Source organism: Globicephala melas, chromosome 16 (genome assembly GCF_963455315.2).
Source record: "Globicephala melas chromosome 16, mGloMel1.2, whole genome shotgun sequence".
Classification (NCBI taxonomy): domain Eukaryota; kingdom Metazoa; phylum Chordata; class Mammalia; order Artiodactyla; family Delphinidae; genus Globicephala; species Globicephala melas.
In genome coordinates this window covers 57,678,273-57,692,041 of record NC_083329.1, presented here as the reverse complement: position 1 = coordinate 57,692,041, position 13,769 = coordinate 57,678,273, and the positions used below count along the sequence as shown (strand labels likewise).

Sequence of the window (13,769 nt, the reverse complement as noted above, 5' to 3'; positions counted from 1 at the left end):
TAAATTTAAGAGCTGTAACTTAAAGCACCACATCTCTATAATCACTCAATAAGTAAATGTTCTTACCAAAAATTATGATGTCAGTGGGCTCTATAGTAATGATGATTTAAGGAGCCTGGAAAAAGTAGAAGGAAACAAAAGATGGCAAGAAATTCATTATTTAAAACATTCCATGTTATGGAGGTCAAGTCATGAAGTGCCACCAGCTACAGCTTTTTTGAGGACAAGTGCTGCTGCAGGTAGACTTTAAGTCATGTATTACATCAACCTTGTGCACAAATGGAGTAGAGGAGACATGGCACAACTTATCCTGCTAAGCTACTGTACATATTTTAACATATTACCAGTGATTGCAGTTAATTCGTAGGGAACCAGAAATTTGTCCTTGGTCATTTTGGTTCTTGAAATGGATTCCATTTAAACCAAAAATTTCTCCTTCAGGAGGAGACTTCGTGGGCTTACAAATGGCTCTTAGCATAAGTTTAAGTTCCTTCCACTGGTGTAAGCTCCTTGAGGGGCTTGTGAGTCCGAGAGGAGAAGGAAAAACTAACTGCAGGCAGTGCAATGATGCCTTCGGACAGTGGTGTTGTGGGGTCTGTAATGTTGGTGCCCATCATCCCTGAAAACCTGCTTGATGTTTTCTGGCTGGAGTTTGGGTTTGCAGTTTTTTCTCTCCCGCATCCAGGAAAGTATCACTTCCTGGCAGGTGTTGGTAGCCTTTGCAGCCTTCGCTAGCACAGTACAGACGTGTTCGCTGTCAGTGTCCGGTGGGCTCGGTGGGGCTCAGTCATAGACCACAGACTGTGTCCAAGGGAGTGTCCCAGGAGACAGCCACTTAACACAGTGGGAGCAGCAGGTGCTGAAAGGTCCATGCCTAGATGCTCTCTCTCCACAGACTCCAGGTTGCCTGAGAGTTCCAGGGGCTAACCCATCTGGTCTCAGACCCTAAGAAGGTATATGCTATTACCTCAGGGTGTAAAAGCTTGCACTGTGTAAACTACCTTTGGGAGGGATTCTGGCTGCTTTCTCTTAGCCCAGTGTAGGGATTGTGGGAAGAGAAGACAGAACAAAGAAATACATGTGCTTCCTGCGTAAGGTTGCTCATCACAGTGGGGACAGAAGGTAGGGAGGGCACATACTACCTTCTGACCACTTTGGTTGTACAGAGATTTTTTTCTGCTGGGCTGGGGTGGTGGCAGGGGGTGCTTTCTGTCCCCAGCTGTGGGGTTCAGATAAGAACCAACGAGGGGCTAGGGAATTTCACAGTCACTGCAGGAGACTTTTAATGGCGGGGTCTCTTGGACAAAAGTAGATAGTCCCACATCTGCGATACTGTGGCTCTCTTTCCCTCCCCTCCCCCCCACCCACTGCCCCAGAAGTACAGAGCTGGGACCTCCAGCCGACGGAGTAAATTTCTCAGCATGTGCCAGGCACTTAGGGGGCAGGTGACAGATGTGCCAATTATCTGTGTTCTGAAGTTTGGGCACACTTTGTACTCTGGTGACAGAGAGCTCTTCTTCACATTGACAGGGCACGATCTGGGCTGGATTCTGCACGGTGGCCGTCAGCGTTACCATTCCTGACATACTGCTCTTGAAAGCCTTGGTGTGCAGCCGAATCACGTGTCCACAGTGGTGTGACTGTCAAATTTTGCGGCGCTTGTTTGCATTCAATCAAATACTTTGCACTTAAACATGAGTTAAAGAGACAAGTCAAAAAGACTTCAACAAAACCTAAAGTTAAATATATGCCTATCCTTTATAATAGTGTTCAGATTAAAACCATCAAAATGCAAAATGTTGTGGTTATACCGCTCCAGGGTCAGAGTGAATTTCTTGTTCTATATTTTTGCATTTACAGTGATTCTGAGGCAGGAAAATGCATCAGAGGCATTGATTTCTTCTAACAAAAAATCCAAAATTGAGAAAATCCTTGAAAATGCGGCCATTTTGAAAATGTAGATAAAGAAGAAAAATGCTGAAGATTTGGGTGGTTTACAGAGCAGCATGATTTTGTAATTGCTGCCACCTACTGTATGTGGTTGATGTTTGTTTAAATTTAGGAAGTTCATGAAGGTGAGGCTGTTGAAATAGATAATTAGAGCAAGGTAGACATCATTAGTTTATAACATTTCTTCTCTACTCCATAAGTGGCTCTTAATTACCGAGACAGCCGCCAGCTTTCATTCATTACCTTCAAGTGGGTTTAAAGTTTTTCTCATTTTAAAGTTCCTTTGCCAAGGAACCTTCACAGCAATGCTGTCGAGTGCGCGTTCAGAAGCATACCGTGCTCAGGGCTTTCCTGAGCTCACATGAAACAGTGTGTCTTAAGGAGGTTGTTTTGCTTTAATTTGTAGGAGCAACGGTTGGATTATAAATTAATTTCCATGAAAGAGGTGAAAATAGAGCTAGTGGAGCTGATATGAGTTGCAGCAGTTGACTTAAAAGACATTCTTTTATTAGTCCTAAAACAAAGCTTCAGATCAGCCGCTAGTTAAATGTAACAAGCAATATAGGATCTCAGTCAACAGAGGCCCTTCTCTTTTATTAAGACCCAGCTGTCAAAGGGTCATTCGGTCCTTCCTGTGGAAAACAACTCGCCCATTAATGTTTGGGGTGGTCCCTCGACAGGATTTCTGAGTGAGTGCCTGACATTTAGTTCTTGAAAGGATCTAAAGCTGGGGAACTTGGACGTTGAAACTTATCAGAAGTAATGTGTTCAACCTTAGCTTCGTTAAATATGCCACAGTGTATGTCGAATGCTGCCACCAGCTACGTGCGTGAATTGACTTACAGGGCTGCTATAAAAGATGCAGGAGCATAAACTTCGTGGAGATCAAATCACTGTAGCTGGGAAGAGACTATACATAAAATTAATGCACTTCTCTGATGTGATGTTTTAACCTTGTTGCTACTTATATTATTTCAAGTGGCCCCTGTTCCAATGTCTGAAAACACCACAGTGAGGTCCGCTTTTGCTTTTTCTGCCCTAGGCTATTTGCTTTCTAGAAGAGAAGGCCAAGCAGGATCTCCTGAAAAGCCACTCTCTGATCTGGGCCGTCTCTCCTACCTGGCCTACTGGAAGAGTGTCATCTTAGAATATCTCTACCACCACCATGAGCGGCACATCAGCATCAAGGCCATCAGCAGAGCTACGGGCATGTGCCCACATGACATCGCCACCACGCTGCAGCACCTCCACATGATTGACAAGAGGGACGGCAGGTGAGTACTGGTGCCCTGGGGCGAGCCGGCTGCCTCTTAAGCATCTTACATCAGAAAGGGTCCCTAAAGTGAGGTGGATTCATTCCAGTTAAAGACAAGAGGTTCCCCAACGGTATTATCAAAACCTTTCTCCTAAAAAGAAAACAGGAAATGACACTTTTTTGCTGCCCAGATTTTCAGTTTGCTGTACCCTTTCATTGCTGAGCTTTCTGGCTTTTCCTAAACAGATAATATTAGTGCTGGCATACGTCAGTATGTGAAGGTGAAATGAAATTTCAGCTTTTGATTGCACTTTGTTCTGCCTCCTCACATTACAGGTTTGTCATCATTAGACGGGAAAAGTTGATATTGGGCCACATGGAAAAGTTGAAAACCTGTTCCCGGACTAATGAGCTTGATCCAGAGAGTCTGAGGTGGACCCCAATTTTAATTTCTAATGCTGCAGTTTCTGAAGAAGAACGAGAAGCTGAAAAAGAGGTAATTCGGCTTCATCAGCCTAAGTTGTGTAACTTCAATCTTGTAGCATTCTGAAGCTCAGAAAGTCATTAACGTCATTGTCAAAAGCTTGGTTATCTAGAGAGAGCTCGTGAAATGGTAGGGCACTAATTTATCCTAACTGAGGTTGTGTGGTAAGACATGATAATTTTATTGAATTGAGTATGAAAAATGAAACATTTATCATTGATCACAAAGCAGCATTTTTCACTACTGACAGCATGTAATCAGATCAAATTTGGTGCTGAGCTCCAAGGCTGCAATGTCAATCGATTCTTTGTGTTTATGAACTTGCTTAAAGTGCTCCATGCCAGTGAGCATGTAATGTAGTGATAAAGGACTCAAACCAATTCGCTGCATCATTAATACTGCTAAATACCCCATGAAACCCAATCTTCTTTGATTTGTTATCCTAACTGATGCAAAAGAGTTCTGAGATGATGCAGCTGGAATGCTGCTTGGCTGGCTGACTATCCTGATCAGAAACGACTTAGAGATCCTTTGCCTTTGATCCTTAGAGGCTCTGGCTCTGTAACTGCCCTCTCACTGGCCCGCTATTTTTACCCTCCCCCCTTAGGCTGAGCGGCTAATGGAACAAGCTAGCTGCTGGGAAAAGGAGGAGCAAGAAATCCTGTCATCTAGAGCTAACAGTAGGCAATCACCTGCAAAAGTACAATCGAAAAACAAATATTTGCATTCCCCGGAGAGCCGGCCCGTGGCAGGGGAGCGAGGGCAGCTAATGGAGCTGTCTAAAGAGAGCAGTGAAGAGGAAGAGGAAGAGGAAGAGGAGGAGGAGGAGGAGGAAGAGGAGGAGGAGGAGGAGGAGGAAGAGGAGGAAGAAGAAGAAAATATTCAAAGCTCTCCTCCAAGGTTGACTAAACCACAGTCAGTTGCCATAAAGAGAAAGGTATGTGTCTGTTTAGATTTTCCGTCTGAGTCAGTTTCAATCACATCTTATTTGTCATTGCAAACATTCTATCTATTAGTATTTGTTTCACTCTCCATTCTTTAGATGTAATTTATTTGTATCCAGTCCCACTGATCATGTATCGTCATTGTTTATCTTACAGTTATGATTGTGTTTATTCTTTGTGGTTTGTTAGTGCTGTGACAGGAAACCAGGGACAGGCAGGCTTGCTAGTCTGGTAGTTACTGCCACCTGCTGGTTCATAGGACTGGAGTAAATCAGGCTATGCGAACAGAAAAGGGCCCAGGGGAGCACTTAAACCACCCTTCAGTGAATTTCGATGAAAACACAAAGGCTGAGAGAGGATAGGAGACTTGTCCAAGGTCACACAACTCTTTAGAGATGGAGGCAGAACCAGATGAGTGCTCAGACTCCAAGCCCAGCACTCCTGATGCTATTTCTTGTTCTTGGCATAGAATTGTTAGAAGGTATTTTAAGCCCTTCAGTTTAATGCTATTTTGCATTTATGCAAGTACACATTACTGAAATGTCTCATATCTTAGTAGCCTGGTGGTTCCTCTAGATACACATACCCTGTGCAGAAAGTAAAAAATTGGTTTTGTCTTTAGGTAACTGCTCAACCCAGAGCTGATGTCTTTGTCTTTAGTATCTGTCTGTGACATAGAGAGGGACCAGACACTGCAGGATAGCCAAGACTAATAGTGACAGCGCAAGTTAAGGCTGTGCCCCAAGGCCACCCTACGTGGTGTCTGTCAAAGAACCTGCTGTTCTGACTCCCAGCTTGGTGTGCCTTCATCTAAGCCTGGCAATCTTCTAGTGGAAGGGCAGCTGTGGGGAGGTGCTAGAAAGGAGCATCCCATAGAGTGGACTTTAGGCTTATGAATAATATTTCGATTTCTTACAAGGAAAATGTATTCATGCATTATGTATACAACAAAAGAAATTTGTTTTAAAAACATCAAAAACCAGAATTATCCAAGGCATGATAAATGCCTACTGTCATATAAATGGACTCAACCTAAAGAAAACCAGTTCTGTATATTGGCTATATTTATGTTTGGGAAAATTCTAATGGATTAGGGAGAGAGCAGGCCAGCTGGGGGGATTAATAATTATAAGTGTTAAATTACAGAATGTGACTGTCAGGGTTTATATGTGCACTTCAGTGAACATTCAGGCAGTTAAAAATGTGAGACACAATAATTCTTGGATACAGTTTACTTAGAGTTTGAGTTTTAACCAAGCATATTGAACCCTTCTTTGCAATGTATTTCCAATAATTTTTCAGACCCATTATTGACAGATTACATCTTAGCAGCAAATCTGCCTGTTCTTATATTTGAATTTTGTATCATTGAGTACTTTTTGCTTGAAAAAAAAAAACATTTTATATTTGCAATTATGGAGAGTCATTTGTGCCAACCCGTAGTACAATTAGAAAAAAAAATTATATCTTATGTAAATAAGACACTTTCCACATGTCTTTAGATTTTCTTTAGATGCCATCTATGTTGAAATATTTTGGGGAATTCCCTGGCGGTCCAGTGGTTAGGACTGCACGCTTCCACTGCCAGGGGCTAAGATCCCACAAGCCTCGTGGAACGGCCAAAAAAAGAAAATAAGTAAAATTATCAGTGATATCCCTGCAGCCACCAATATATGACTCTAACATTGTAAACAGACTAATTCTTTCTTCAAGTACCCTTTCTTCTTTTGCATCATTCCTGACGTCCTATGAAATGGGGAACAGGTAGGCTAGTCTTGTACACCATCATATATCTTACAGTGCTTTGCACAGAGTAGGTGCTCCTTGAACAGTTATCAAGTATTAAAATGAGTGACCCAGTGGCTAGTTGATTGTTGAAACATTTATAGAAACATTGGTGTCCATGATGACTTAATCACTATGGTATACAGGATTTTGAAGCCAGCAGGTACTACTGGAAAATACATGCTAGAAAAGCAAACCTTAGCTTTTAAAATCTACAGTTCAGCTGCTAGGATGTTCCCTCTCAAAGCATCTACTTGAGTAAACAATTGTTTTATTTGGAAAGCACTTGTCTCTGTAGTAGGAGCCCGAGAGGGATGTTAAACATCAAATGGAAGGTTAAGTACAAAGACATTACAGAAGTTTTTGCGTGTAAGAGTCTCAGACACGCGTTCAGTACATGTTTGCTGCATATCGACTCAACACTGTAATTTCTCATGAGCTCTGATGTATTATGTTTGGCATTAATTTTAGAGGCCTTTTGTGCTAAAGAAGAAAAGGGGTCGTAAACGCAGAAGGATCAACAGCAGTGTAACAACTGAGACCATTTCAGAGACGACAGAAGTACTGAACGAGCCCTTTGACAACTCAGACGAAGAGAGGCCAATGCCACAGCTGGAGCCTACCTGTGAGATTGAAGTAGAGGAGGATGGCGGGAAGCCAGTGCTGAGAAAAGCATTCCAACATCAGCCTGGGAAGAAAAGACAGACAGAGGAAGAGGAAGGAAAAGACAATCATTGCTTTAAGAATGCTGACCCTTGTAGAAGTAAGTGGAGGAATTATAAAAACCTTACCCTTGTGAATATCTGTCTATTATTGCCAAAAAGCAGGCAGCTGAATTCTACCCAAAGGCACTTCTGAGGCTGTACCGACCCACCAGAAATAAGTGCTCATCTGTCCTTTCTCATTCATAAAAGGTTCTATCCCTTCTTGGAATTGGATTTTTATGTTCAACAACTTTAGAAGTTTAACATAGTCCAGAACATCCCTCTAGGTGGGTTCATCTTACTTTCCAGAAATTGGCTTATCCTCCAAAATTTTGAAGTCTGTCAATAAGAAACACATTGCACTTCCTTGATTCTAATATGTACTTTTTTTCACATTTAACATTTCTGAAATCAGGGTATATATTATTATTGATGTGAGCATTGAATGCAGTAGTTTCTTTCTTCCTGAAAAACAAATATTAGTAAATTGATGATGTGTCCTATAATCAGTGGTGTCTTTGGATATGTTCTTATCAAGAATCATCTAAAACCTACACACACCATCACTATTAGCTTTGATAATATAGGATAATGTGGAAATCAGGAGATTATCCTTCCTTTCAAATTACTGTTTTACAGTTGCTATTGGCAGGGACACCCCACCCCATCTTCTAAAAAAAATATTAAACACCATTGACTCCTGTTTGATGCCCTATTTAAAAGAAACCATCCCTTGCCTGTCAGGCTGGGAACTTGAGCTCCCAGCTGAATCGTGAGGATTTGTGGGACAGTCTGTACTCTACAATGGAAATGACTCTATTTAAAACCTTACTTTATTTCAGTCTAGAGAACAGGCCATCTCACTTTCCTGGAAACCACAGGTTATCACTCCTGCCTTTGAAAAGCCACTGTTTTAAGAACATGAGCAAGCAGCTCCTTGACTTTCTTAATTAACAAGAATACTATTGCCACATACATACTTCGCTGAGGCAGTGACATTTCGCCCTGGGTATAGAGGAACCAAGCCTTGTTTGTTAGTTTCCTTAAACAAATAAACATACGAAACAACTGCAGAAAGAGGTCATTTTTTGGTCTGGAATTTGAGCCTTATTTCCACTTCTTAGCTGTCTTCTCGGGAGCCTGTACATGAATCATCACTGCCTTCATGCTCCACTTTGTGCCACTTGCCTTTAAAAATTCCAAGTTGCCATATTATACCTGATTCCTTTCAGGGTCTTCTTTCTTAAAAAATAATTATTGGAAAGCTCATCTTCTGACTTAGAGGGGTTTCCTACAAATGCTGATAGGTCTAGTAGCACGTGGAATAAGAATGTGGAATCCAAGGTCATTGGCATGCCTGTTGCCTGTCCATACGTATAGACATATGAACTTAGTGAGATGTCTATTAACTGGAGATTGTACTTTGCACTTCGGAAGGAATCAGTCTACAGCACCGTATCTTTTCAGCTAACCAATTTGAATGTAATACATTCAGGTAAGTTTACATGTAATCCTTTTATTACATAAATGAGCTAAGAGCTTACCCTGTTCTGCACTGATAGGATTAGATATCCAATCTGGCAAAAGGGATCTCTGTTCCACACTGATTATTAGATCTTGTTTTTGTTCTCCAAAATAGTGTTTCTAATAAGGCTATTTCTCTTTGTGAAGCTTTTCCTTTAAATTGACCCCTCTAGGAGATTAGTATAATCTTTAATTTTATAAATATCTTAAGACTTGGGTGTTTTATGTTTGTATTTATTCATATATTTACTTGTTTGCTTGCTTATATTTATATAAATATATTTATAATATATAAATATATTTACATATTTATTTATATTCATATATGCATATAGGTACAGTAAAAATAAGATTAGCTGAGCTAAAATGAACTTGACAGTTATGGTTTGCTTCTTATTTAATATTCAAACCATACCATACATTTGCACATTGATCCAAAATGCAATGTGGATAGAATTAGTGATAAAAAGAATACCTGTATTTTAAATGTTCAATAATTTCATGGTAAATACATTATAGTTTGTGTCATCCAGAAATGATGATCCTGGAGTAGATTACAGATGTATTTATGTTCTGGTTATTTAGTTATTTATTCATTTGTTTCAGAGGTACATAGTTTATTTTTATGCCAGAGAGAACATTCACATCAAAGTAAATAATGTCATCTGAGATCATTTCAATCCAGTAAATGTCCACAAGCTGAAGTTCACTTTCTCAGGATAAATATGCAAGTTAGTTCTACTCATTTCTCCAGTACAGTGGTGATTGGGATCTGAGCTAACTTTAACCCTTTCCCCTGCATTTCCTAATTTGCAAATATTCAAATTGATTCTCTTTACATTGTGGAATTCCAGGCTTTTGTATCAGACAATGTCTTGTTTGTCGAACTCAAATACATTTATTATAGTGGCCTGTATCCATGTGCTTCCTATAAAAAGCACAGCTTTCTGTTAAGAGTGGGTTGTGTGTGGAGGTGTGTGGTGTGTGTGCCATATATTGTTTTCCGGGCCTAGGTTATTTACTCCATTTATACCACAATATTATTCTGTATTAGGTTTGACTGTGTCGTTAGCATCAACTCTTAAAATGCTAAATTGAAAGCAGTATGTGCTAAATTGTTTAGAAGAATAAATTCAAGTTGTTCATGGTGATGCTTTCTAAGATTTTATTTTCCTTCCTCTCTCTTTCTGTCTGTCTCCTCACTAAGACAATATGGATGATGATGCAAATAACTTGAAAGAAGCCAGTAGAGACAATCCTGAACCTCTAAAGTGCAAACAATGGCCAAAAGGAACAAAGCGTGGTCTATCTAAGTGGAGACCAAACAAAGAGAGGAAGACTGGATTTAAACTGAACTTGTACACCCCACCAGAAACACCCATGGAGCCCGATGACCAGGTAATAGTGGAAGAACAGAAGGAGACTCCAGCAGACAAAACCAGCCCCGCTCCCACCAGGACTGAGGAGGAGGTCAAGGAAGCCGTGGAACCCCTGCTGCCTGGGGACGAAAACAGAAGGGAGGAAACGTGTGCACCTGTAAGTCCAAATAAATCGCCAGGTGAAAAACCTGAAGACGATCTAATCAAACCCGAGGAGGACGAGGAAGGGGAGGAGGAGGAGGAGGAAGAGGAAGAAGAAGGAAATGTAGAAAAAGACCCCTGTGGTGCCCAAAGCCAGGAAAAAGAGGAGCCAGAAGTCTGCACGGACAAAGAAGACCCCGTGCGTTTGGATGACCATGAAGAGGAGGAGGAAGAGGATGAAGAGCCATCTCACAACGAGGGGCATGATGCAGACGATGAAGATGACAGTCACATGGAGTCTGCCGAATCGGAGAAGGAAGAACGCCCAAGAGAAGGCTTCAAAGAAGTGCTGGAAACCCAGGAGGCTTTTTTAGACCTTAGTGTGCAGCCTAGTCATTCAAACGCAGAGGTCCTAATGGACTGCGGCGTTGACCTTACAGCTTCGTGTAACAGTGAACCTAAGGAGCTTGCTGGAGCCACTGAAACCGCCCCTGAATCTGATGAGGAACCCGCAGGAGAACAGGCACAGGAGCAGGACCAAAAGAACAGTGAAGAAGTAGATTCTGAGTTCAAAGAGGGAAACACAGCAACCTTGGAAATCGACTCTGAGACCGTCCAAGCGGTTCAGTCCTTGACCCAGGAGAACAGTGAACAGGACGATACCTTTCAGGATTGTGCCGAGACTCAAGAGGCCTGTAGAAGCCTACAGAACTACACTCACGCAGACCAAAGCCCACAGATCGCCGCCAGTCTAGACGACTGCCAACAGTCAGACCACAGCAGCCCAGTTTCATCCGTCCATTCCCACCCCAGCCAGTCAGTACGTTCTGTCAACAGCCCAAGTGTCCCTGCCCTGGAAAACAGCTATGCCCAAATCAGCCCAGATCAAAATGCCATCTCAGTGCCATCTTTGCAGAACATGGAAACCAGTCCAATGATGGATGTCCCATCCGTTTCAGATCACTCACAGCAAGTCGTAGACAGCGGATTTAGTGACCTGGGCAGTATCGAGAGTACAACTGAGAACTACGAGAACCCAAGCAGCTATGATTCTACTATGGGTGGCAGCATTTGTGGAAACGGCTCTTCACAGAACAGCTGCTCCTATAGCAACCTCACCTCCAGCAATCTGACACAGAGCAGCTGTGCTGTCACCCAGCAGATGTCCAACATCAGTGGGAGCTGCAGCATGCTGCAGCAGACCAGCATCAGCTCTCCCCCGACCTGCAGTGTCAAGTCTCCTCAAGGCTGCGTGGTGGAGAGGCCCCCGAGCAGCAGCCAGCAGCTGGCTCAGTGTAGCATGGCTGCTAACTTCACGCCGCCCATGCAGCTGGCTGAGATCCCCGAGACCGGCAATACCAACCTTGGCTTATATGAACGAATGGGTCAGAGTGATTTTGGGGCTGGGCATTATCCACAGCCGTCAGCCACCTTCAGCCTTGCCAAACTACAGCAGTTAACTAATACACTTATTGATCATTCATTGCCTTACAGCCATTCCGCTGCTGTAACTTCCTATGCAAACAGTGCCTCTTTGTCCACACCATTAAGTAACACAGGGCTTGTTCAGCTTTCTCAGTCTCCACACTCCGTCCCTGGGGGACCCCAAGCACAAGCTACCATGACCCCACCCCCCAACCTGACTCCTCCTCCGATGAATCTGCCACCGCCTCTTTTGCAACGGAACATGGCTGCATCAAACATTGGCATCTCCCACAGCCAAAGACTGCAAACCCAGATTGCCAGCAAGGGCCACGTCTCCATGAGAACCAAATCGGCATCTCTGTCACCAGCCGCTGCCACCCATCAGTCGCAAATCTATGGGCGCTCCCAGACTGTAGCCATGCAGGGTCCTGCACGGACTTTAACGATGCAAAGAGGCATGAACATGAGTGTGAACTTGATGCCATCCCCAGCCTACAATGTCAACTCTGTGAACATGAACATGAACACTCTCAATGCCATGAATGGGTACAGCATGTCCCAGCCGATGATGAACAGTGGCTACCACAGCAATCATGGCTACATGAATCAAACGCCCCAATACCCTATGCAGATGCAGATGGGCATGATGGGAACCCAGCCATATGCCCAGCAGCCAATGCAGACCCCACCCCACAGTAACATGATGTACACGGCCCCCGGGCATCACGGCTACATGAACCCGGGCATGTCCAAACAGTCTCTCAATGGGTCCTACATGAGAAGGTAGGCAAAATGGGCAGTCACAAAACCCCTGGGCATCACTCTCGGATTGATCTGCACAAATACCTTCGAAGAGTACGATTTCAAAACCAGCAATTGGTGTGAATGCAAAAACATTTGTTGGCACCATTTATTTAAAAAAAAAAAAAAAGCTGTATGCAGCAGAAAGCCTTATACAAGTTGTTTTTCTTTCTTCTTTTTTCTTTTTTTTTTTTTCCTTTTTCTTTTTTGGTACCTTTGTTTCTGTTCCTTTTATATGAAATTCTCTGCAAAGGAAGGCCTCTCTTTGGACTACAGTTTGGAGCCAGCCACTTGCTGTGCCTGCTTCCATTAAACAATGTGGATATCAAGCCCCATGCCCCAGCCCACCCCCAATTATCTGTTTTAATACTGAACCTAGAGTTTTTTTTTCTTCCCCGTCTACTCCATGTAAATGCCTTTAGCATTTCAGTTATTGTATATTTTGTTTGAGGTGACACTTCAGCATGCCGCTAATGTCTTTGTTAGTGACAGTGCATTTTGTAGTACTGTACAAGTGTTGTGCTAACGGTAAGCCATTTCTTAAGTTTTTTGCCTTGATTAGGGTGCCCTAATTTGAGGGTTTAAAAAAAAACTATATTTTTGTTAATTATAAAACTGTAAAGAGCTATAAAAGCTATTCCCATTTGGTTAGTCAAAAGGGTTTTATTGCTAAATGTTTGGTGTAAAGTTGAGACCCTTTTCCATTTTGGTGACAGATTTCTTTGGGGAAAAAAAGGCAGCTTTCTGTTTTATAAATGCAGACTTCTGTTTATTGAATGAAGCATATCTCAGTGTTTATCTGTCAGGTTTTGAAACATTTCATATATGTCCAAATACTTGGCAGGATTTAAAAAAAAATAGTGAATTTGGTGTAAAGTTGCTATTTTATGGAAATGCCTCTAACTTTACATTTTCATTCCATCTGTAGATTTTTCTATCTTTATAAAATATTGGAGTTATTTTTTAAGGAAAAATAGAGAAGTAGCTTGTGAATAGCTCAAACTAAGCTTACAAATCGCATGTAAAAAAGCAAAAAAGTTATTTGTGTCTGTTTATATTGCTTCCTTTTTTGTAGCCTTTGTACCTGTACAGGGTGACTGTAAGGGCCAAGCAGGAGAGGCGTAATCCTTGTATAAAATAGGAGCCAGCGACACTCTTGTATTTATCTGTTCTCTTTTTAGTCAGTCACTTCAAGAAAAAAAAACAAAAAAAACAAAAAAAGCTGTACATTTTAACATAAAATAAATTATGATGAGCCATTTTTAGCCTCTTGTGTCCTGTCATATTATGATTGATAGAGAATGACCAATTGAACTGTATCATGTGTCACATCTCAGAACACATACACATTTTGGGAAAATAAATTATTTAGTGTAA

At 42.0% G+C, this 13,769-nt stretch overlaps 1 protein-coding gene across 1 annotated transcript in view; it reads left to right on the top strand.

Annotated features, from left to right (window-relative positions):
- KAT6B (lysine acetyltransferase 6B) overlaps positions 1-13,769 on the top strand; it is a 178,444-nt gene extending 164,675 nt beyond the window's left edge. The window contains 5 exon segments of the mRNA XM_030862684.3: positions 2,993-3,224; positions 3,542-3,701; positions 4,297-4,626; positions 6,890-7,181; positions 9,854-13,769. Coding sequence (XP_030718544.1) covers positions 2,993-3,224; positions 3,542-3,701; positions 4,297-4,626; positions 6,890-7,181; positions 9,854-12,378 — 3,539 coding nt within the window. The 3' untranslated portion in view covers positions 12,379-13,769.